Source organism: Eschrichtius robustus, chromosome 1 (genome assembly GCF_028021215.1).
Source record: "Eschrichtius robustus isolate mEscRob2 chromosome 1, mEscRob2.pri, whole genome shotgun sequence".
Taxonomy (NCBI): Eukaryota; Metazoa; Chordata; class Mammalia; order Artiodactyla; family Eschrichtiidae; genus Eschrichtius; species Eschrichtius robustus.
This window is the reverse complement of record NC_090824.1, coordinates 186,459,520-186,482,194: the sequence shown is the minus strand read 5'-3', so window position 1 is coordinate 186,482,194 and position 22,675 is coordinate 186,459,520. Positions and strand designations below refer to the sequence as shown.

The 22,675-nt window shown below is 42.4% G+C and overlaps 1 protein-coding gene across 1 annotated transcript in view; it reads left to right on the top strand.

Annotated features, from left to right (window-relative positions):
• Nucleotides 1-22,675, top strand: part of NEBL (nebulette) — a 340,699-nt gene that overhangs the window by 122,935 nt on the left and 195,089 nt on the right. The window contains exon 3 of the mRNA XM_068538594.1: nt 341-425. Coding sequence (XP_068394695.1) covers nt 341-425 — 85 coding nt within the window. The remainder of the gene's footprint in view (nt 1-340; nt 426-22,675) is intronic.

Sequence of the window (22,675 nt, the reverse complement as noted above, 5' to 3'; positions counted from 1 at the left end):
GGCTGAAGGAGAGAACAGACTCTTGGACCTCATGCTAGAATAGTGTGGGTGGAGGGAGGGATAGAAGTCGGGGGAGCCTTGAGTGTGCATGGATGCTGACGGGATGTAGCTCATAGAACAGGGAAGCCTAGGGTGAAATTTTGGGAGACAAGTGGGTCATAGAGGGTCATGAGAATGGAGGAGGGCTTGGGACCCAGAATAATAACAGACAGGTGACCTTGGCTAAGAGGAGAGACACCTGTTCCATTGGGATAGAAGGGAAGAATAAAACAACTGGTGTTAAAGTATTGTTTTGTGTCACAATATTTTAATTATGTTCTTTAAAAAAATTTCTCCACAGACACTACCCAAAGCAGTCCTTCACCACGGTGGCAGATACACCTGAAAATCTTCGCCTGAAGCAGCAAAGTGAATTGCAGAGTCAGGTAATTTCTGAAAGGCCTATTTTTGTTACATTCGTTCTAAATATTATTCACAAGGCCACTCCTCGGTCATCGTTCTGTTCATGCCAGGTCACCAGCCGGTGTGCAGACTGAAAGCGGGCCTGGGTGGGCAGTCCGGGCAGAAGTGCTGAATGTCTGTTTTATTCCCAGTCTTGGATAATCCTGATATTCTCGGTTCTGTTATCCACATGGGACTAGGGCAAGTAAATGAGTTCTGGTCAGAGTAAGTGTTTCCCAACAATATTGATTTATTTGGTCCTAAATATTTAAAAACATTTTATAAATAGCTTTTCCACACTGCATATGTAGGGGAAAAAAGAGGTGTTAACTTGACCCAACTGCAGTGAGTGTGGGGCTAACACCCTGTCTGTGTATCTCACACCAGCCACTAGCTTTGTTTTCATCCTGTCACTTTATTCATATTTCTTTCATATGTCACGCTGACAGCATGAACAAAGATTAGAACACCATGATTGGCTCCCAGTCAACCATTTTGGATGGAAACGTGCCTTCAATATGGCGAAACACATCGGTTAAGACTAGGGATTTGAATGGCAGTGTTTTCTTCAGGGACACCCCGTCTCTTCTTGAGAAACCTAGGGTGCTCTCTTTCAGAGGAGTTGTTGTGCCGGCCACGGTGTAGGACGGTGCTGAGCAGCTACGTGGCAGCCCAGTGGTCAGCGGCGAGGTAAAACGACACTGAGGAGCGGGGAGGGAAGGCTGGGTTGAGGTCCGCCTTCCACTGTTCGTTGGTTGTGGCCTTGGGCCAGCCACTGGGATTCTTTGTGCTGGTGTAAAGTGAGACAGTCTATCTGATCTTGTCTACCTGTCTTGAGGGTGGCTGCAGGTGTCAAATAGGTAGTTAGGTGTGAAAGCATGTTGAAAAGTTAAAAAAAGGTTGTATGACTGTGGAGGCTGATTATGATTACCGTGGTCCCTGAGAATCCTTGATGTGAAAAAGGGAGAAGAGCAGACTTCGTGAAGGAGGGACGTGTCTAGCTGACACTCTTTGAAAATGTCAGTTGTAGCTGTTCGTAATGAGAGTAGTCAGCTCTCAGTTGCAACGGATCTAATTATTTCCACGCGGGTTTATCTGATCACAGGGGAGATGGTAGTTCCCTCCATCCTCTTTCTGGAGGACTTGGGACCACTTCTCAGTCCACTTAATTAGAGGAAAAAAACTCCGAGTAGGGTTTACTGTTGGTTAACAATGCCATGAAGACTTGGTTGGCAGCTAGTTTTCGGTTTATGTAAAATGCTAATTTTCCGTGTGCTAAGCTATTAGTTCAAAAAATTGAGTGCTGGCCAAAGAGAGGCACTATTGCAGAGCCAGCAAGAACGCCCCTTGCTCATTCACACCGCGGAGGGTGCCAGGACTTGGCTCCCGTCTGCGCAGCTCCAATATGCCTTTCTTCTCATCAAGTTAGGATTAATTAGGTAATTCTGGAGAAGTACTTCGAGCACATTGGAAAACAGAACTAAATCAAGCAACCAAATATTTGTTGCCTGCCTGTTACATGTCCTTGTTCTGTGCAATAGAATTTATAATTAGTTAATCCTCTCTTCACAGAGTTCATGGGGTGTCTGAGGAAACAGGACTAACATACCACCCCCCCACCTCGAGCAACTATGTTTAATTTAAAATAGGGACTCAGAAATGGCGGGGCGAGTATGGGTTGGTCTGGTTATGCTTCGTGCTGGCGGGGGGGTCTGAGCGGAGCCTTGAAGGTTGACAGAGGATCTGATATGAACCCTTATCTCCTTCCTTTAGAGAGCATGCCGCTCCCTTTGGGTTCAGTTAGTGGTTATAGATGTCGTCTACTTGGTGCAGGAACAAGCATTTATTGTTTTCCTGCCGCATGCCTGACCTCTGGAAAGCAAAGAAAAAAGGAGCTTACTGTTTCATGAAAGGCTGATTTTATTCTCCCTCAGGTAGGTAGCAAGCTGCAAACTTCAGAAGGCAGAGCACACACATAGTTCTGGGCTCATGGGACAGGAGTTCATAGAGGGGCACAAAGCGCTGTGGGGTCTCCAAGCAGTGGTCAGGTGAAGGCATCAGATTTTCTGTAAAATTTTGCTCAAAAATCATCTTCAGAAAGAAAATGTAGGACTTCATCAGACAGATGGCATGGGGAAATTCAACTCAATTCAAGAAACACGTGTTGACTACTTACTATGTGCAAGGAATTGTGCTAGGCGTTGGGGGAGGGAAAGACATCACCACCATCATCATCATCATTATCGTCAATCTTGCTGTATTCAGGGCACATAATTTTACATGTACTATTTCATTTCCTCTCAAACAGCCCTATGAGACAGGTATTTATTATTATCCCTATTTAGATGAAGCATTCAACCTTTAGAGAGTTTAGAGAACTCACCCTTTCAAACTTAGCAAGGAATTGAACTTGGAATAGAACCTAGATCTGTGAGCCCCAAGTGTCCACAATCTCAACCAGTACTCTGGTCACATTACTCAGAGAGCACCTAGAAAAGGAGATGTGTAAGCAGATGCTTTCAGTACAAGCCAATAGGGCAGTGTATGTAAAGGTAGAATTTCGCATAAAGTGCAAAAGTCACACATAGGAAGAAGTCCTCTCTCTCCCCTTCCTCCCCTCCCCCTTCTTCTTTTTTTCCCTCCTCCTCCTCCTCCTTCTCCTTCTTCATGAGCAATTAAAATACTTCTAGAGTGTTTCTACCTTTTGCAAAGACATGGAAAGATATCTACCCTAATGGTAGTACTCATTACTGGCAAATCATTTACTGTTAGCCTATTAAATGATTTGGTTCTGTGGTAGAGCATTCCCTTTGAGTTTTGATATCAAGAATTCTGGGGCTTCCCTGGTGGCGCAGTGGTTGACAATCCGCCTGCGAATGCAGGGGACATGGGTTCGAGCCCTGATCTGGGAAGATCCCACATGCCGCGGAGCAGCTGGGCCCGTGAGCCACAACTACTGAGCCTGCACGTCTGGAGCCTGTGCTCAGCTACAAGAGAGGCTGCGATAGTGAGAGGCCCGCGCACCGCGATGAAGAGTGGACCCCACTCGCCGCAACTAGAGAAAGCCCTCGCACAGAGACGAAGACCCAACACAGCCAAAAATAAATAAATAAATAAATAAAGAAGCTTTCATTTAAAAAATAAAATAAAGTGCACAATTTAATCATTTTAGGAAAAAAAAAGAATTCTGAACAGCTCAACAGTTTTGGTGGAAAATTGACTATTAACATTTTATTTACTTGTTTTGATAACTGGTGATGCTAAATGAGCCAAATCTCTTCATTACTCCTAGTTTTGAAATTCTGAGATCCTTTAGAATTGTTTGGTTAAAACTCCTATTTTTTCTTCTAGTTCATTAGCTTACCAAATGAGCCAAAATGAAGGGAAAACAAAAATAAATTTTCAGTCCAACCTAGGAAGTTATTTATAGTTACATGTTGTTATCTTTTCCTTTTTTCTCTTCTCTGTCTCGGTCTCTTTCTTTTTCAGAGGGTTATGAACATTGCCAGCATTTTTTTTTTTTTTTTTTTGCCTGAGTGTTAGGTCCTCTCAAGCTTTTTTGGGATCTATATTAGATGCCGACTGTCATAATAAAATGATACGAAATACCGGAGAATAAACAAGGAAACCATGAGTTAGCTTTTCAGAGCTGGTGATAGGCGGTGGCTTACAGGCATTATCCAGCTCGCAGATAACTGGTGCCTGTCCCCTTGGGCAGCCACTGACCGCGCTGGCTATGGATGGCTCTGGAACTCTGCAGACAACGGGGGGAGGGGAAGCCTTCCTTCGTCACTAGCTCCCTTTCCATCACATCTCACAGGATGAACTGCTTCAAAGGAATAGCATAACTGGAGGTTAGGTGCCCCCACTGGCCCACAGTGACCCATACCGTAAGGGGCAAAAGTGGAGACTTTTCCTTCTAGTGGTATTAGTAACATTGTACTTCATACGTGGGGCATCAGGCTTTCACTGCATGCCTTGGGACCAGCATGATGTCCTTGTTTTTGTGGGGCGGTGAGCCTTGAGTTCCAAAGCCTTGCCTGGTAAACTAAACTTCTGGAACACAAACTCTTTGTAAGTTGGGCAGTCCCTAAACTTTGAAAACTTAAGTGAGGTGAAAACCCCCTTAGGAGAGACATTTTTAAAACTTATTATTTTCACATGATGTCGTAGCAAGTGTTTCTTTTTTCAGGCTGTGGCAGAAAAGGCGCAGATGCTTTGAGTACTTTCCATCAGGAGTCTGTGGACTTCATAAAGCTGGGGAAATGGTTCTTCAAATGGAATTTTGAGGGGAAGCCTTCATAGAAAAGAGAGCAAAACAGGGCCGTTGTAGCTTTAGCAAGGGGAGGGGGTGCAAACCCCCCTCTCATGTTCCCCCTGCCTCTCCCCATCCTCCCCCTCTAGGGCCTTGGGATGAATGTCTTAGGAAGCCTTGGGTCTCTGTAGGGCAGATCTGAAAAGCACTGCTGAAAGACCAAACGTTAGCGAACTTTCCCACTTGGTTGTTTACGTGATTGGCTTAGCTGTTTGCAATCCTGCTGAAAATAATGGAGAATTGGGGCTCCCTGGGTTCTTAAATGGAGTGTGTGTGATTTATGAGTGCTGATAAGATGAAATTGAAAATTATGATGGATTGAATACAGATTATTCTGGAATCTTGAGTCTTCATTTTGTAAGCTATGTTAATTCTTTTTTAATCTTCCATGTTTCTTTGGGGGCATAAAAAACATGGTGCACAGGGAACAGGATATATGACAGTAGTAAGGTGAGAAGGTGACATGGTTTTTTTCTAGGGAAACATAATAGTTACACATCTCTGCGGGAGGAATGAAGACACATGTCTAATATAAACCTCTGGAAGGTCAAGGAGGTAGGGCTGTGACCAGCATTCCCTTTCTCTGGCTTGCCCTAGGTACCTTTCTGTTCCTCCTCATTCTGTCTTCCATTTTCAGGGTTTTTTTCTCTCTGTTCTCTGTCATCTAACCAGCCAGTATGGTGTTCAGTTATCACCTAAAGCAGGACTCCTCTCAGGTTGCAGTTGCTTTTTAATAGGGTATCACTGAGGACTGACTGCCTTCAAAGCAACAGATCCACGACTAGGGAACATCAGTAATTGTCTAAAGATGACTGGAGAACTGCTTTGGAGAGCATCCTCTGTGTATGTGTCAAATCTCATCCCAGAGGCCCCAACCCGATCATAAATTTGACCTGAATTTCATTTGCCACCCAGCGCCAATGATATGCCAAATTCTGTGCTAGATATTGGGGATGCTGTAGTGAGCAGAATCATATAAACCTTCACTCTCAGGGGATTTGTGGTCTAGCTGGGGAGAGGGCGATAATAAAAAATTAACGAACATAGGCAAAATTGCAACCGTGACAAGAGCTGCAGAGAGAGAGCTGTGTGTATCTTCATTATGTTTGAAAACATTTTCAGGGAGTTGGAGGCCTGAGTGCTTTTCTGCAGACAGGTACATAATGGGATCTCAGAGTGGCCTGCTGCATCCTGCCCAGCTGTGGATCCCATTTCTAAATGCATATCTTTTTTTTTCCGATTTCCTGATCTTAGCTGACGATTCTTTGCTCCTTGCTGGGTCCTCTTACCGTCCCTTATCTCATGCGACAACCTCATACTTCTAAACAGGAAGACTGTCTCTCCAGATAGTTTTCGTTGGTAATTCTTATATTCCGCTGATCTCGGACAAGAAGCCTTTCATATTTGCTTTTTAATTTTCCATCTTCTTTGAACCTAATTTTGGCAGCTTTATAAGTTCCCATCTTTTGATTTTTCACCATTTGATGCTGTATTTTGATCCTAGGGCGATGCTTCTTATTTCTCACAATAAGCGCTTTCTCATGTATGTAAAGGTAAAAGTTCACAGGGAGAAGCTTCAGCATGTTTCTTTTCAAGGTTTTGAGGCAGTGAAAATGATGAGAGATTATGTTTCACATATAGGAAGGGCTGAATGTGAATAAGTACTTCAAAGGAGAAATATTAATTCACTTGATGTGGCACATTTCTTTCAGGGAACAGAACATGCTGTGCAGATGTTAACTCTAACCCCCACCATCTCCCACAAGTCAGGTTGTTTTTCTGTTTTACTTCTGGATAAAATGATGTAAGAGGCAAAAATGTCAGGAGTGACAGACAGCAAAATAACCAAGATGTTTTGATTTGCTGTGTCATGATGGAGTTTTAGAGCCTTTCATCACAGGGGCCTGGTTTTCTACTCCTCACCCTTCTGAAATGACCCATATTCTTTCCATCTGTTCTCAGAGTCCCAGCAGAGTGGTTCTTTGGTGCCCTCCCGGCTCATCCTGGCTCCCTGCCCATTGTGCCCACAGCTGGTGGTAGAGGGTGGAGGTGCTGTACTCTGGGGGGTGGGCAGGCCATGGGCTACTTGTTATTATTCTGTGGGCCAGAGCCAGATTACTCGTCCTTTTAATCAGGCATTTGAATATATAGCCTATCAATTTTGTGGCTCTGGGGTCATGGGTATAACAGCTGTGATGAGGAGACTATTTTAAAAATATGAAATTAATGTGTTTTTCATCTTTCTCGTCTATAAATCATGTTCTGCTTTACCACCTCACACTTAACGGCTCCAGAGAAAGGAGAAGAGTGAACCCCACTTTGAGAAGGAGGGAATATGGTCCCAGGTGAAGGGGACGCCTATCCTTCCTTCTGGCCATGGTAACTTGTAGAAAAAAGGCAGGAAAAAATCAGAGACTGAAACGTGACCCTCCCCCGTCTCTTCCGGTGGAAGTCTCTCAGAGGGAAGATGGGGGAGGCATGGTAGGTCGGTGGAGAGCAGCGAGAAGCAGAGACGACCAACCCACGAGGCATCCTGCTGGCCCCTGCCAGCTCCACGGTGTGCCTGCGGGCAGGGAGAGAAGCGGAGTTTAGTCCCTCATGTGGCGCAGAAGGGGTCAGACATTCCGGCGCAGAGGCAGTAGAGAGACGCTGAGGGTGCTTGCTGAGGAGCTGGCAGGGGCAGTGCCACCGAGGAATAATGGGCCCCGGGAGCCAGGGGGGTGCGCGGGCAGGGAGGAGCGGTGGGACCTCGGCGAGAAGTGCCCTTCTGAGCCGGGGGAGAAGACACCGTGAGGGCACCAGCCAGAGGCTTCGTCAGGGACTCCAGCAGGGGCCCAATGAGCGGGAGGACAGGGAGATGCCACCGAGGTCAGACGAGCTGGAGGAGAGAACGAGGGAACGTGGGCCTGGGTCCAGCACTTCTCCCTTGCTTCCCTCCGAGGTCACTGCCTCAGCATGGAATCAGGCAACAAAACCAAGTTTATAGTACAATGTCGGATTCAGAAAAGTCCTCTTGGTAGTAGCCAGCAGCACACAGTAGGTCTGATTAGTGCCCTGAATCTTTCAACTCTTGTCAAGTACCTGTGTTTTCTTTTGCCAGAAATTATTTGGTCTAATTATCATTTCACGTTATCTCAGAACTTTGCTTATAGCGTCCGCTGTCTTCAGGAGGATCTCCCGCCGGAGTTCTGCATGGGCCTTGTACAGATGGAAACTGGCTCGAGAAATTCTGTGCAGAAAGATGACTATGATGGCTTCATTCTTTAAAAAAGCTTCCATTTGCAACAATCATTGTGTTGTGTTCTGAAATGAGATCTCTACTTAAGCTTCGGAAAATATTGGTTGTACTTTTTAAAGGGTGAGGAGAGCAGTTGGAATTTCCCTCCCTTCCTTCATCCCTCCTCACCTCTCTTGATTTCTGTTGAAGTCAAGGATGAGGATGATAGTAAGTCAGAAATTAAGGTGACACAAATTTGGTCCTAACTAGTAGGGAAGTCAAAGCCGCATTTGACTGACACTCTGAGTTCCTATTTTTATGAAATTGTCTTTATTTCAAGGGAATCTATAATCTGCAAATACCTTCTAAGGGAAATTTAACAAGCCTCTTCAGCTACAGATTTAGCTTCCTAAGCATGCGGTACTTTTAGACCCCAAGCAACTAAATATACCAAATTTCACATTCTTACTTAAACTAAAGATGTGAAGAATAGCGAAACCAAGGTTCCTATCCTATTTTTAATTAAGCAATCTTAGAGCCCTTATACAGATTTTTTTCTTTATCTCTAGAATGGCTATAATGCTTATAAATTATTAAAATTAAAATGAAAGTAAATCTTAACTGTGTTTCTTCTATGTACTTTGCAAGATTTCCTTAGAATTGGATAATCTCCAAGGCTCTGAGAGAACTTTTCATTCTAGAATATTTTATTCTCTACAGGAATATCGCTTAAAGTCTTAGGTATGTATATATACTATATATATTATTACATATAATACATATTAAATGTTTGTATGTGTGTATATGCATGTAATGCACATATATACATTGTGCATATATGTTTACACATGTATATACATCTGTGTATAATATGCAGATACACACATACATATACATATATTTATATATATACATACATATAATAATATAATAAAGCTAACTTGGAGAGACAATGTTCAGAAAATAGTCTCCTTGAAAATCTGAAAGACTGAGAAAACGTGAAGTATCTTTTCTTTTTTGTTATCGATGGCTAAGTATGATTTAATTCACTGCCGGACACTGAAACAGCTGCACCATTTGCAATCTTAGTTCCCATCATGTAAATTAGCTCTGCAGTTCCTGTGTCTTTTAGTCATTCCATATGTTTTAGGAAATAGCTAAGGTGAAAAAGTGTAACAGAGAGGGTATTATTTCTGGAGGTGAGGTAATGAGATCTTTTTCAAAATATCACCTATTCCAGAGGGCAGATTACTCATTTCACAGTATAACGAGCAGAGACATCGTTAAAGCTTTACCTGTTTTGATGGGCCTTACTCTCTCTGCAGTTTGTTAATTAATTTAACGTTTTTTTAATAGCTGTTTTCTTTATCCTTTGTTTTAAATTTTAAACTAGAAGCTAGAGATCTTATTAATGTAACAGTTATTACTTAATAACCAGGCTAAGCAATTGTCAGGACTATATTTATACCATTTGAGGGTAAGGGTGATAATGTACGAAATGAAGTAGAAACAAAGAAAATAATGTCATGAAAATCAGGAGTCTTATGGGAATGAAGAAATAGATACTTTCTTGCAAAGCAGACAGATGCTTTTCTAATTTTTTCTTGGCATTAATTACAAATCAAGAAAAATCAAGGTGTTTTTGATTTCAAACCTTTACTAGCAAAGAAATCTCATTTAAGGACCCACATGTACTTTTTGTAATTTAATTCTGTATGAAGCTGCTTCAATTATTTATTGGTTTAATCTACATTTACTGAATACCTCCTTTGGCCAGACACTGCCTGCTCTTGGGGTGAAGGTGTGCGTGGACAGAAGCCAGCAGCGTTGGGGAGGAACACGACCCCTGACTTAGAGGTGTTTATTGAGTTTCCTCAGAAGATATTCTCCCAAATTCTGCAAACAGTTATTTTTTTCTGTGCTCTATGTAGCTTTCCCCTCTCTTTCTCCGCTGAAATGTTTACCTGTTCTTTGAATGGAAGCCCAGAATGACTCTCTTTCCCTTTACATAGATCAAATACCAGCTGCTCTGAGAAACTATGTATTGGGGAAGAAATGATCTTTTAACTGGTTTTGGAAATAACTCCCCAGCACCCGTGCCCTTTTGTAAACCTTTTGTAGAGTTTGCTCCTTCTTAAGATAATGTGGAGAAAATGTTTTTGATTGTTTCGTGGACACAGGAAAGCTTCTCCAATAAAATCCACTTTTTTGGGGGGGTTACCATCAGGAGAATTAAATCATGTCATCAGCAATATCCCAATCCTCTTGTTATCCTGCAGACTCCAGAGGAGTGACTCCTCACCCTTTTTGGGTCATGGACCCCTTTGGAAGTTTGATGAAAGCCATTGAACTTCTCCTTTGGAAAAGGTACAAAAGCAAAAATATGCCAACTTTAGAATATAATTTCAGGGAGTTCATGGGTCAGCAAAGGTCATCAGAGTCCCAAGTTTTAGGAGGTGTGGTCAGGTCAGCCAGGGGGAGGAGCAGAGAAAAATAGGCTGAACTTAGAGGTTTAGCAGAGACTAGAGGATTGGCACAGAGGTTATGGATTCCCTGCCTTCTAAGCACAAATTTGTCTTGATTAAAATATTAACTGTCTGGGAAACGTGAAATGTTACTGCCTTAAAGAAAGCAATCTAGCAACAACTGTTAAACCTTAAAAATACACATACTCTTTGAGCCAGCATTTCCACTCCTGGGAATTTCTCCTGTAGAAACAGAAATATCAGCATATAAGGCACATGGGCAAGGATCTCTAGGTCAGCATTGTTTGTAGCAGCAAAAAACTGGAAACTGAATGAAAGCCCATCAACAGATAGTAGAATAAATTATGATAACCCAGACCACAGAATATTATGCAGCCATTAAAAAGAACGAACTAGAGGTAAACCAGATGCCTTTGGGATGTCCATGTGGTATTACTCAGTGAGAAATTTAGATACAGAAAAGTGTATAGATTACACAACTCTCCCTCTGTGCATGTGTGTGCCTATCTATGTCTGTATTTGCATGTGTCTGATTAAGATCATATGTGTGGGGAGAAAAATATGAAGTAATATACACTAGGGTGTTAGCATTTATTTGTTCTGGGGGCTTATCCACGGTGAGCCAAACAAAGGGGAAAAATGGTTAAAATAATTTAAAAGATGTATATGATGGCATGAATGCATTTTTATGCAATTATCTATTTATCCGTCTGTATCTGTCTATCTCTGTTTATTATCTATATGTTGGTGGGTATATGTGAGAAGAAAGAAAACAATGACTTAGAAACATAATTGCTTGTATGTATTTAGCATTCCATTCTTTTACTTCTTTCACAGCCAGTAACACTGGAGCTTTTCAGTTCTGTCTTGTGGGGCTAACTAGGCCAATTTGGCCAGCCTGTGATCTCCCTGCTGACTTATTAGGTGGATTTCCTGTGACTTACTGCTCTAAAGTTATTTAGCCTTCAGCAAATGTTTGTTGGATGTCTATTCTATGTCATGTACTAGGCTTTGTGCTGGGAAGACTCAAAGAACTAAGGGGTGTGTGTGTGTGTGTGTGTGTGTGTGTGTACACAACTCAGGGACTGTTTGCAGCTGCATTTGAACTTCCTCCCCCCAATCTGTCATTTATCTGCTTGTTTGGTTGTGGGTGTGTAGGGTGGAGAGCATAGGTGCTGCTCTCATGTCAGTAAGAACCGAAGAACTTGGAGTAGGATCTTGACGTTCCTTCTTTTGTTCCATTAAATGACCTACTGCCTAATTCTCCAAATTTTCCTCAGAGATGCCTGAAGACCTCTAGAGAGGATAGTACTGAAAGGACTTTCAAGGAAAAAGAAGTACGGGGTGGTTCCTGTAGATCATTGTCTCTCAAAATTGTGGTTTCCCACATCATAGTTACCTGGTGAGCATGTTGAAAATGCTCATTTGTGGAGCTGGCCCCAGACTCACTAAGAGGGAGGCCTAGAAATCCACAGTGTTATTAAGTGCCCCATGTAAAGTCTTACACACGTTAATGTTTGAGAGCCAGTTCCATCAAATTTTGCTTCAAATAACGAGCCCTCCTGGCGTCTTTCCCCAGAATTTTACCAAGACTTTTCCATATCCTTGGACTTCTTTCCCACGTGGTTGTGGAAAGCTTAGCTATTGTGCCATGCGGAAATTGGTCCCCATTCACTGGTTTCTCATTCAGATGGACTGACCTCCGTCTGTCAGGCAGGAAACTTGGAGTCGTGCGCTGCTGCCAGGCTTCTGAAAGCTTATGCCACTGCTCAGGATCCAAGTCTAGGGAACATAGACAGGAGAAGGGACGCTTTAATTCAGTTTTAGGACATTTAGGCATTTGACTCAGCAGATACTCTTACAGACATTTTTCTAATATCCAAATGGCTTTGTATTTTCCTCTTTTTGTTCATTAGTGATGTCTGCATTTTAGAGGAGATTTTATGAAGAGAAACTTTCAGACCATAGTGTCACTACCGAACACACACAGTTTCATTCTGAATGTAAAGAAATCAATGTAGATCAGAAAAAGACTAGAATGGTTTGACAAATCAACAATCTGATGGTCAAATTCAAATGTCTTTAATGTAACAGAGTCAGTATATACATACACACAAGAGAGAATTTCAGGTTACAATGCATTTTGTTGTTTGCAACGACAGGAGTAACACCAGGATTTGCACACATGATGTAAATGTTTTGGAATTCTTGATTCTTTGGACTACTTCTGGTTTATTTGTAAATATTCGTAATAGAATCAAGAACTGAAAGTGTTTTTCAGATATCTAAGATTTATCCCTTTACACAGGTTTCTTCCGCAGTCCTTTTATCTAAAATGTCAAAATAACTGAAGCACAGGCTAGTTCATATGAAAAGCAGAACTGAGTGACTGTTTTCCTACATTCCTCATGTGATTGTACCTGTATAGACAACAACCTTAGTACTGTTCTGATTAGAAAGGCCTTGTCTGAGAACCTTTTATCTCCACAGCAGGATATATACAATCCAAGTCGATGCTAGAAACCCACAACTTCATCCCTCAATCAATAATCATCGATTGAGTAGAGTTGGTTTCGGGGCTATGTATTAGATACCACGAGGCATACAGAAGAAGAGTCATAGTTTCTGCCTTTGAAGAACAATCTAATTCAGAAGGTAGTTCAAATGTGCACGCTCTGACATGGTTCCATAACAAAAGGTTCTTTCAACAAATACTGGGGAAGACAACACAAAGAAGTGATGGTGGAACAGGGGAGGTGTTGGAGAGCAGGCACATGACATTGTAGAGAGACAGCTGAACAGGAGCAAGACGTGAGGAAGGCATGAGCATAATCCAGAAAGCTGTCTCCATCTGAAAGTCGTCAGCTGGAGGGTGTGGGCAGTCAGTCAGGGGAGTCGGTGCTCTGGAGGGTGGAGAGGCTTTGGAACGAAATGATGAGGTCCTCAATCAGGGTAGCGAAAAAGGTGTTGAAGAATCACGGTCTAGGGATTTTATGAAATGCAAAGCTTGGAGAAATGAAAGAACTCCAGTGTGAGGAAGTGAGGAGGCTGAATCAGGATCGTGGCTATGAAAATAGGGAAGCGAAACTTAGTGTTACTTTTGGAGAAAATTGGATATTAGGGATAAGTTGGGAAAAAAAAATAAAGCCATATAATGAAAATATTTGTGAAGGTATTAAACTCATCAATCTGAGACATTTTAAATTAGAGGGGAAACAGTGATTAGTGGTGGGGAATAAACCTGATTAATTGACTTTTAAATTTTAAATTGTCTGTGGATTTTTGATCTTCAGAAATTCATTTGTGTCATAAACTATCATTGAACAGACCTTTGACATGGTAAATATTCTACAGTTTAGAATAACTTTGTAGGCTTTCATTCAGTAGGTGGTAAATAAGTGCTGGATGACAAATTCTGGTATTTATCTTGCAAGGTAATCTGCAGTTCTATTAGACATTTTTTCCTGCCTGGGACACAAAGCTCTGCTACAATTATTAGTGAATAACTTTTTATGACTCATGTTCTAAGACTATTGTAAATTGCCATTTAAAAGAACAATGTTTCATCAACGTAAAAATACCTCCCTCCTTCCTACATCAGGGGTATTTTCCTCTTGTCTAAAAAGTACATACTTCTTTTTAGAAGTCGACATTTACACTGAGTGGTACCTTTTTTCTCTGGAAAGGAAAAAAAAAAAAACACTTAGAAAAACCCAACTAACCAAACAAATCACCTTGATTACTACCTACAGAGAAAAAGAGCTGGCTCTATTTTTTCTCTTGTGCGTATTTTTAGATCAATCCGTATATGAGAAATAGTTATGTTAGAAACTGTTTGGATATTTGGTGTAGTGGGTGTAGAGAATGGGTACATCAAATTGCTACCTAACAGAGCAAGGAAACGAGTTCATATTGTCTATTGGGAAACAAAGCATATGACTATTAAAAAGAAAAAAAAAAAGACAGTGTTGAAAGAGTGTGTTGAGTTGCCAGGGACCACTAAGCTCCTACAGTCTGTTCACGTGTGGAGTGCTGTTAGTCATCTATCTCCTAGTTGCTGACCAGAGGGCTTTACCAATAGTGGCATTATTTTCCTGGGTTTTTATTTCCCTGGAGTACCTATGATAATGCTGTATGTTATGCTGCAAATCATTTATTTTGGTAGACCTTGAAATTATGTCCACCTTACAACTTGGAAAACTTTGGGTAGGAAGAATCTTCTGGCTGTGTTTCACTTTGCAGCTTCTTCGGCTCTCACTTGCTGCACGGGCTCTGAGCCTGTTCCGTGGAATGTGTGTGTGACACGGGTGCCTGCTCCACTTCATACGCGCCAGTCGTCCTCTTGTACCAAGTCGCCCTTCTCCCCATGGAATGTGGCGGCCAGGCGGTGTCAGCTTTTGGTCAGCTGGCTGGCCCTGGTGGGGTAGAACCTGGTGTCCAGGTCTGACTCCACACTCGCTTTTTCCTGACAGCCTTCATCTCTATGACATCTTGCCCGTGACTTTCTGGAGAGAAAGTGGGATCCATAGAAGCTAATAGGGGGATCCTTTGCAGGGTCTCCACCTCTCCCCTGTGCTTTCCCGGGCTTGTCCTCTGCCCTTCGCTCTCAACACAGACAACCATGACCGTCTGACCCACTGCTCTCTTCTTCTTCCTTGCACTTGGCTTTCCCTTCAGTGCATCAGCTTCCTTCCAAATCTTTGTCCGTCTTCCAAACGGCAGAGCACCCAGAAAGACTGGAGATACGTTTTCTGGTGTCCATGTGAAGCTTTTGCTTACTTAGATACATTTTGGGATATGCCTTTCTTGTTTCAAGGGCCGTTTTTCTGTTAGCAGTAAGTATTTGACCCTTCCATCTCCAAATGTCTGGAGTTTAGATGTAAACAGATTCTAAATCCACTTGATTTTTTTCTACAGCTGTTTCAGCCCCTCCTTTGCAAATGCTGATCTGCAGGTTACCTCGGAATGGCTTCTCCCTCTTCAGAGACCTCTGTTGTTTGCAAGGGGTCAGCATCCTGCAACCCTCTGCAGACAGGGAGAGTGATAGGCTTTGTTTGGCCAGGAAAAGTCACTTCTGACTGAGGATATAAGTAAAACGAAGATCTTCTGTAGTGCAACCTCCAGGCACTAGGTTAAACCACCTGCTTCAGCTGTAGCGTAGAGCCCACCGTGTGGCCCTTCACATGCGTCACGCTAGGGCGAAACCAACACTTCACAGCAGAACGATAATAAATCTGTCGTGGTGGCAACAGTCCTCTTCGGCCCCCTCTGCCTAGTGGCCAAAGTCCTTTCTGAGTTAAGAGATTCACCAATGACGAGGATGGTGACGGCTGGCATCCAAAATATAACAATTCATGGTTGCAGTTAGAGCTTAATTTCCTTAAACCTTTCATCAGGGAAGGAAGCACTTTATAGTAAATGACTGTATTGCTTGAAATCATCTGCCCGTGGAGCCTTCATTATATTCCTTAGTCATTATGGTTTGCATCACATGATCTTTTCTCAAACATCAGCCTGGTGAACCAACGATGAAATTGCATTTCTTTGAATTAGAGTACAGATTATTATGGCAAAAAAAAGACATTGAAGGGGAAACGTTCATGTTTATGTTTGAATAAATGTGAAAGCTTAATGGCCTCAGAGGCAGTTAAAGCAGAGGTTGTAAGAGAACACGGAACCGTGGTACCTCATTGCTTTAGATGTATCTCTGAATGAGTGCAGGCAAAGCACTTTCACTTTCCAATCCCGGGTGTATGAATCCTGGACATATAATCATTTGGTGTGTATTTCTTGTGTGGGTAGGAGAACACAGCATCACTGATAGTTCTTATTTTGATCTCCGGTCTCTAACACGCATTAGGCAATCAATCAATGATTATCGAAATAAAGTGGAAAAGTCTTTACTCAGAGAGGGTCCCCCTCCCCCATTTCTTGCCCACACACACCTGGGCTTCTCCATGGCTTTTGTATGGTTGACGCAGTCCTAGGATTGGGAACATTTTGGCACTGCAGGTGGGAATAAGCAGTTAAAACAACAGCCTGGGAAAGAGAATAATTGCTTGCTTGGGCTTATTTATTTGGCTCTGACCCTGGGCCTCGCCTGACCTGCATATCCAGCATGATCCCTGGATTCCAGATAGCCAACCTTGCCTTGCTGTGGGCTTCCGGACCCTGTCATGAGTGTGCTCGACTCCTGGGTCCATCCTTGTCATCCTGCCATCTCACCTTTGCCGCTGTTCTCCTTACCTATATATACTGGACAGATAGGAGTCACTTAGTGGAAAATAAAGTGATGCATTAAGTAACTTAATTGGGGCTAGTTATGGAATCAGATTGTGACTTTTACAGGGTATCTGAGTCGACATGTTGCAGAGTGCTAGAAGCAAAGCCAGTTGGATTTGGAATATAATGTGCAGAGAGATAGTATCATTGCTGTATGCTTTATTATAGTTTCTATTTTTCCTCACAGCCATCTGCTATGTTATATATGTGTTTATTCTGATGTCAAGTAGGAGACCCTAGATACAGCATTTTTATTATTCTACCATTCCTCCTGCCCTCTTCCAGCTGCACAATTCTTGTAGCAGTCAGAGCCTGTGGTTGCCAAATGCCCGTGTTGCAAGAGCTCCAGCAAGGATAGAGATCTTGTGTTTGTTTTCCCCGTAGATTACAGATGAATGAATGAGCGAATGATTGGAGACCACATGAGACATTATTTAGTGAGGGTTTATAATGAGCCAGTCATTGTGCTCAGGGCTTTTTGTAGAGTGTCTCCGTAAATCTTCATGATAACTTCCTTAGGTAGGCGTGCTCATTCTCATTTTGTAGATGAGAAAGCTGTGGCTCAGAGAGGTTCAGAAAACTACCTGGGGTCACATAGCTAGTTGGGGCCCTTTCCAGCCGTGGGCCTCAGGTCTTTCTGACTCCAGAGCCTGAGCTCTTCCTTACCAGGCCAGGCTATCTCAGCGTAGCCGTTCTTATAAATGACATTTTTGTGATTTTAATACCATATCATAGCAGCGCGATGACATTTCAGGTTTAAAATTCTGCAAGTTCTCTTCATGAGGTTAAAATTTTTATATTTGGACTTTTAAAATTGTAATTTCTGGTAAATGTCTTATTATTTTATTTTATTTACTTCTGTGGTTATTTTGACACTCAGTCTAGTTTATGTCGTTCCTGGAGCCATTAAATACTTTTGTTTAAATTATGCAATAACTTTTTGTTTACATGTTAGCGATTTTAGCCAGTTTAGTTATTAACAGCTCCGCTGTTTTGTTTGCTTTATCCATTTTAATTTGTGTTGAATAAATGTCCTCATGTTTTTTAAGCTTACTGATTTTTAAATTCTAATTCTATATAGGCTCCTACCTCATGCATCTAATTTTTAAACTTTTATTTCTATACTTCTACTGATCAGAGTCTTGCCATTTAATGTATTATAAAACCAATGAAAAAAGGGTAAATTATTCACATTTCAAAAACAGTTTTTAAAGTAGGTCTGATCGTAGAAAATACCGAGTTATATTAGAAATCTGATTTTTGGTGTAGCTATATTTCGCCAAATAATGGCGAGGAACTGGTTAAACACGTTACTGCATAGTGTGTTGGAGACTTGGTCGCTACTCATGAATTCTTCAGGAGCTAATTTTTATTGGCACAGATGTTTTCCATTTCATCACGTCCTTTGTCTTTCTCTTCTGAGACAACTCAGGAGCCCAGCGCACTCATTTACTCGGTGGCGGCTATGGTGCTGCTTCCAGGGGCTCCGAAGCATCAGAGCAGCTCGAGTTGTGGTTTCTGACTTTGCTCAGCACTAAGGAGGGAAGCACCCCTCGTTAGTGCCCGCGGAGTGGAGTCTGCAGGGGAGCACTAGAGGTGCCCCGAGAGGGGCGAGATCACCGCCGTGGGCTGGGCAGGGTTCACTGGGCACATCCATTGTGTGCATGCCTGCGTGCCTGTGAGCTTTATCCTGGCTCTGCTGGTGCCAGAGAGGATTTAACATCACTCTCAATGGAAAACACTTAGAGGATATTTACGAGTATAATAAGAAAGGAAGCAAGGCCTTTTAGAGGAGGAAGTGTCTTAACGGAGGACCAGGACTTTGACAGGTGGTGGGAGAGACGGCAGGGCCCAGGAAATCGTGGGTGGGGCTGGGAGTGTGATAGATGTGTTGATTGATCATCAGTGGACCAGTGACCCTACAGAAAATCCAGAAGAGGTTAAGTCTGGGTGTAAAGCACCTGAATAGCACGCTAAGGAGGTTGGGCTTTATCATTAGGCATGGGGAGCTATCAGTTCTTGGGCAGGGGAGTGATTTGCTGAATATGATGTTACAGCAAGATTAATCAGGCAGCAAAATGGATTGGATGGGGAGAGATTTGAAATAGGGAGCCAAGTTAGGAAATGTCTGCTGTAATGAAAGTACGTGATAATCAAGTGGATCATCAAGGGAAAGGAAAGGAGAGGAGAGAGAACTCTGGAGAATGATTGTATGTGAGGGAAGTGGTGTCGGGCTCTAGAGTTCCTGTGGGAGGAGCTTCCAGTTGGCAAACCAGTTGGAAGTGGGAAGAGGCCCTTAGACAGTGTGGCTGGATGCTGTGTTCACATAGCAAGTTGCGGTTTTTACTGAGATTGAGTGTTGATTTGGTGTGGTTTGCAGGGGTAGGGGGTTGTCTAATGGAGATTGTGGCCACTTCCCTCCCTACCCCGTACCCCCTTGGTGGTGCCACTGGGAGAGATGGAGTCCAGCATGACTGAGGTCTTTGTGACTCTTAGGCCTGAGTAGCTGGGACTGTTGTCATGCCTGTGGTCAGGGGTGGATAATTCAGGGGCCCATTGCCTCTGTAACCCCACAACTGTAACGTTTGAATGAATAAAGGATTGAGAATGAGTGAGTTCAGGATTAGCACTGACTTGAGGAGTTTGGCGATTATTTAGGGGGAACTGACTTCCATACAGATGGATGAACAGTGACATTCGGGAGAAAGCCAATTATTAGTGACTAAAGCTTTCTAAAACCACGTTCAGTTGCAATATAAAAGGACTGAGTTTTGAAAAGAAAACACTTATGATGCATGGATAAGTTACATAAGTGTTATTAGAGTTATACATAATGAATTGTTTTCCAGTTTGAACATTTGTTTTGCAAAGTGGCCAAGGCGATGGTTGATTGCACACACATTTCAAAATTTGTTCTGGGGTTTACAGAGAGAGAAAGAGAGCCGAGAAGAATCTGAGTGTTGAATTAGGATTGGGGATGACTGCTCTCTAAATTTCTTTAGCTTTGCCATTAGTCTTGATATTGAGTGATATAAAAAAATACCCCTGTGAAACTTTGGGGGATTTTAGGTGGTTTTAGGTGATCACTGTGACACTTTTTAGAAGGCACCTTATGCAGTTTAATGGCTTGGCTAGAAAGCTGACCCTTAGACAATCTAACCCCCAGAGAGCCAGTGGAATGCGAAGGAAAGAGTAGGGGTTTTGGAGTGAGTTAAACTTGGGTTTCAATTTGTCTCTACCACATAACACTGTGTGGTCTTGGACAAGTTTCTTACACTCTCATTTTCTTCATTTTAAAATGGTGATTTTCCTCTCGCTCTTCAAAGGTTACCATGAGGCTTAGTGATAATATATTGAACCAGCAGGCCCAGTACGGATCTTGGCACAAAGCAGGCACCCAGCAAATGTTAACTATAGTCACTTTGTCTAGGATACTATATATTTTCATTTCACTGTCCGTGGGGTGATACCAATCACTTTTGAAAATGACAGCTGTTTTCCTTAATTGTGGAAGTGGGATGGGGCTTGTGAGCAAGAAAGCATTCTGGAAATAATATCCCTAAACCTTTTTAGATGGCCTCACCTCCTGGAGAAAGCTCACTCCTGAAACTTGGTATGGGGAACCTGTAAGGTAGAGTAAAAAGCATGGATTCAGATCTAGGTGAAAATACTGGCTGTCACTTGCTAGTTATGTGGCTTTGGGAGGTAATTTTTCAGTTTGTTTCTGCTAAGTGTGGTTACGATAACCACACGCATGGATGTTGAGAGAATCACACAGGATGACGTGAGTCTGAAGCACAGGAAGTCCAGTGGGGCTGGGCAGTAGGCTTGAGGGGAAAGGGTGTTAAAATGAAGCAAGAGAACCAGATTATGGGGACAGCCTAGGGCATATTTAGGTGTTCCTGGTGCTATTACTTGCAAAGCTAAAAAAGCAAAAAGGTATTACTTGCTCATCGTTTTAAAGCTTAATGAAATCCTGATTTATAAAAAAATAGTGAAATTACTTATTAAATAATTTATCATGGATGCTTAAATAATCTATTAGCTTATGGAAAATATCTGAGGAGGAGCGGTAATTTGAGAGTTTAGAGAATGATAATAGTCTCAGGAGAGATTATTAGAGAAGAGGTAAATTAATCAGTTACTTCTCATGACCTGGATTATTCCTTTTAGTAAAGGAGTGTCTACCTACTTTTTGGTGAGTTGTTGAATTAGTGGAACTTTAAGGCGGTAGTAAAAGAAATAAAATAAAAATAAGTAAAGTTATTATTTTTTAATCCATAGAAACCTTTGACAAATCGTAAGGTATTTTAAATACGATTAAGGCACATCAGTTTCTTCTTGTGTATTGAATGGCTTAAACCAAGAACAAGGTTTAAAATCAGACTATTTTTTTGAGCAAATCAAACAAAAGTATATTCATGCTGAAAGGCATTCTGAACAGCAGACCTCAGTTTTGTGAGAAGATATAGCAGTTTCGGTGTATTTGATGTAAAGTAGACTACTATGGGAAGGAAGTACCTTTAATGGCCTGGGTGTCCCCTAATAATTCTAGAGCTCTGGGCCGTGATGGTGCAAGACAGTGGTACATGAACTGATTTTGCATTGTTCCAGGGAAGGGTCACCTAGAAGACTTAAAACTCCCAAGGTTCATGATGAGTGTGAATGGGCCACGAATGCCGTTAGGCTTGGCTGAGTTATGGGCCAGGGGGCGCTGTTGTCCAAGCAGGGATTAGTTGTGGAAAGGAAGCTGGCCTTGGAGGGGGGAGTGCTCCCTTCTTAAGATTAAAGATGGAAGCGCGTTTTTGTTTTGTTTTTTACATATACTGTAAAGGAAAAAGAATTAGTACCACAAAGAGTAAGTGGGTTGAGACAGCAGTAAGAATTGCTGCTCACAGCATCTAGCTCGTAGCTAGCCTTATCCCCTCAGAGATCTTTATTTTCAAACCGAGCAGCATTTGCAGAGACAGCTCCCAAACAGCTATGTCAGCTTTAGAATGTGTGAAAACTGCTCAAGAATAAACCATAAAAGTACGTTGTGGAAATTAAAAAAAAAAAAAAAAAACAACTCAAGGATGTTTTGATATGTAGGGGTTATTAGCAACAGTTTACAAAAATATAGACGGAAAGTTGGGAATTCATTTCGTTTCCGCGGCGTCTTCCTGTTTATCTTCCTGATAGATTTGTCTCCTCGGTTACCATGGCGCTGCTCATTGGTATTCCTCGGCGTGCAGTGCCGCTGCGAATCCCTTCGTAATTGCACTGAGCTAGAGAATCTTTACTTTTTAGGCCTTGGCTCAAGCGCAGGGTCCGTTTTTCTTCTGTGTGGCAGCTTTAATCTTGCACCCAAATGACAGCTCCTGTCCTGCTCCTTTTGTCTCGCTGGCAGGATGGTCAAGCAACCACCTTCACATCTGATGCGATTACTAATCTGTTTCCTTCCCAGGAAGGCCGTGCTCCTTGTCCCCAGCCCTGGGGACTATAAACATCCTTTTTTCCCTGAGATCTGTGCTGCAGGCTCTGTCAGTCCTGTGCTCCCCTTCGGTTACCAGGAGGTGCTGGGCATTTTTCAGAGGGGGAATAACCATTCCCTTTCAAGAACATTTTCCTTTTGCGTTTCCCTGTCCTGACTTTTGGCCTTTGTTTCAAAGGTGGGGGGGTTCCCAGTGCCCTCAAGTTTCTCCAACCCGAGATGAGTGTGTGTGGTTGGCTATCAGGAGAGGTGTTTGTAAGTGAAGCACCCCTTGCTAATTGCTTTTATGAAGTTTGGCTTCTTAGATTATGGCCAGTGAAACCAATTATCTTGTATTGTGAATTTTGAAGGCAAAAAGACACTGAATGAGTGACATTTGAATCATCTTCCTATCTATCGATTACTGCAGTGATTTTTGGGGCTTAGATTAATGTATATTGTAGATGCAGTTACTCTTTTTG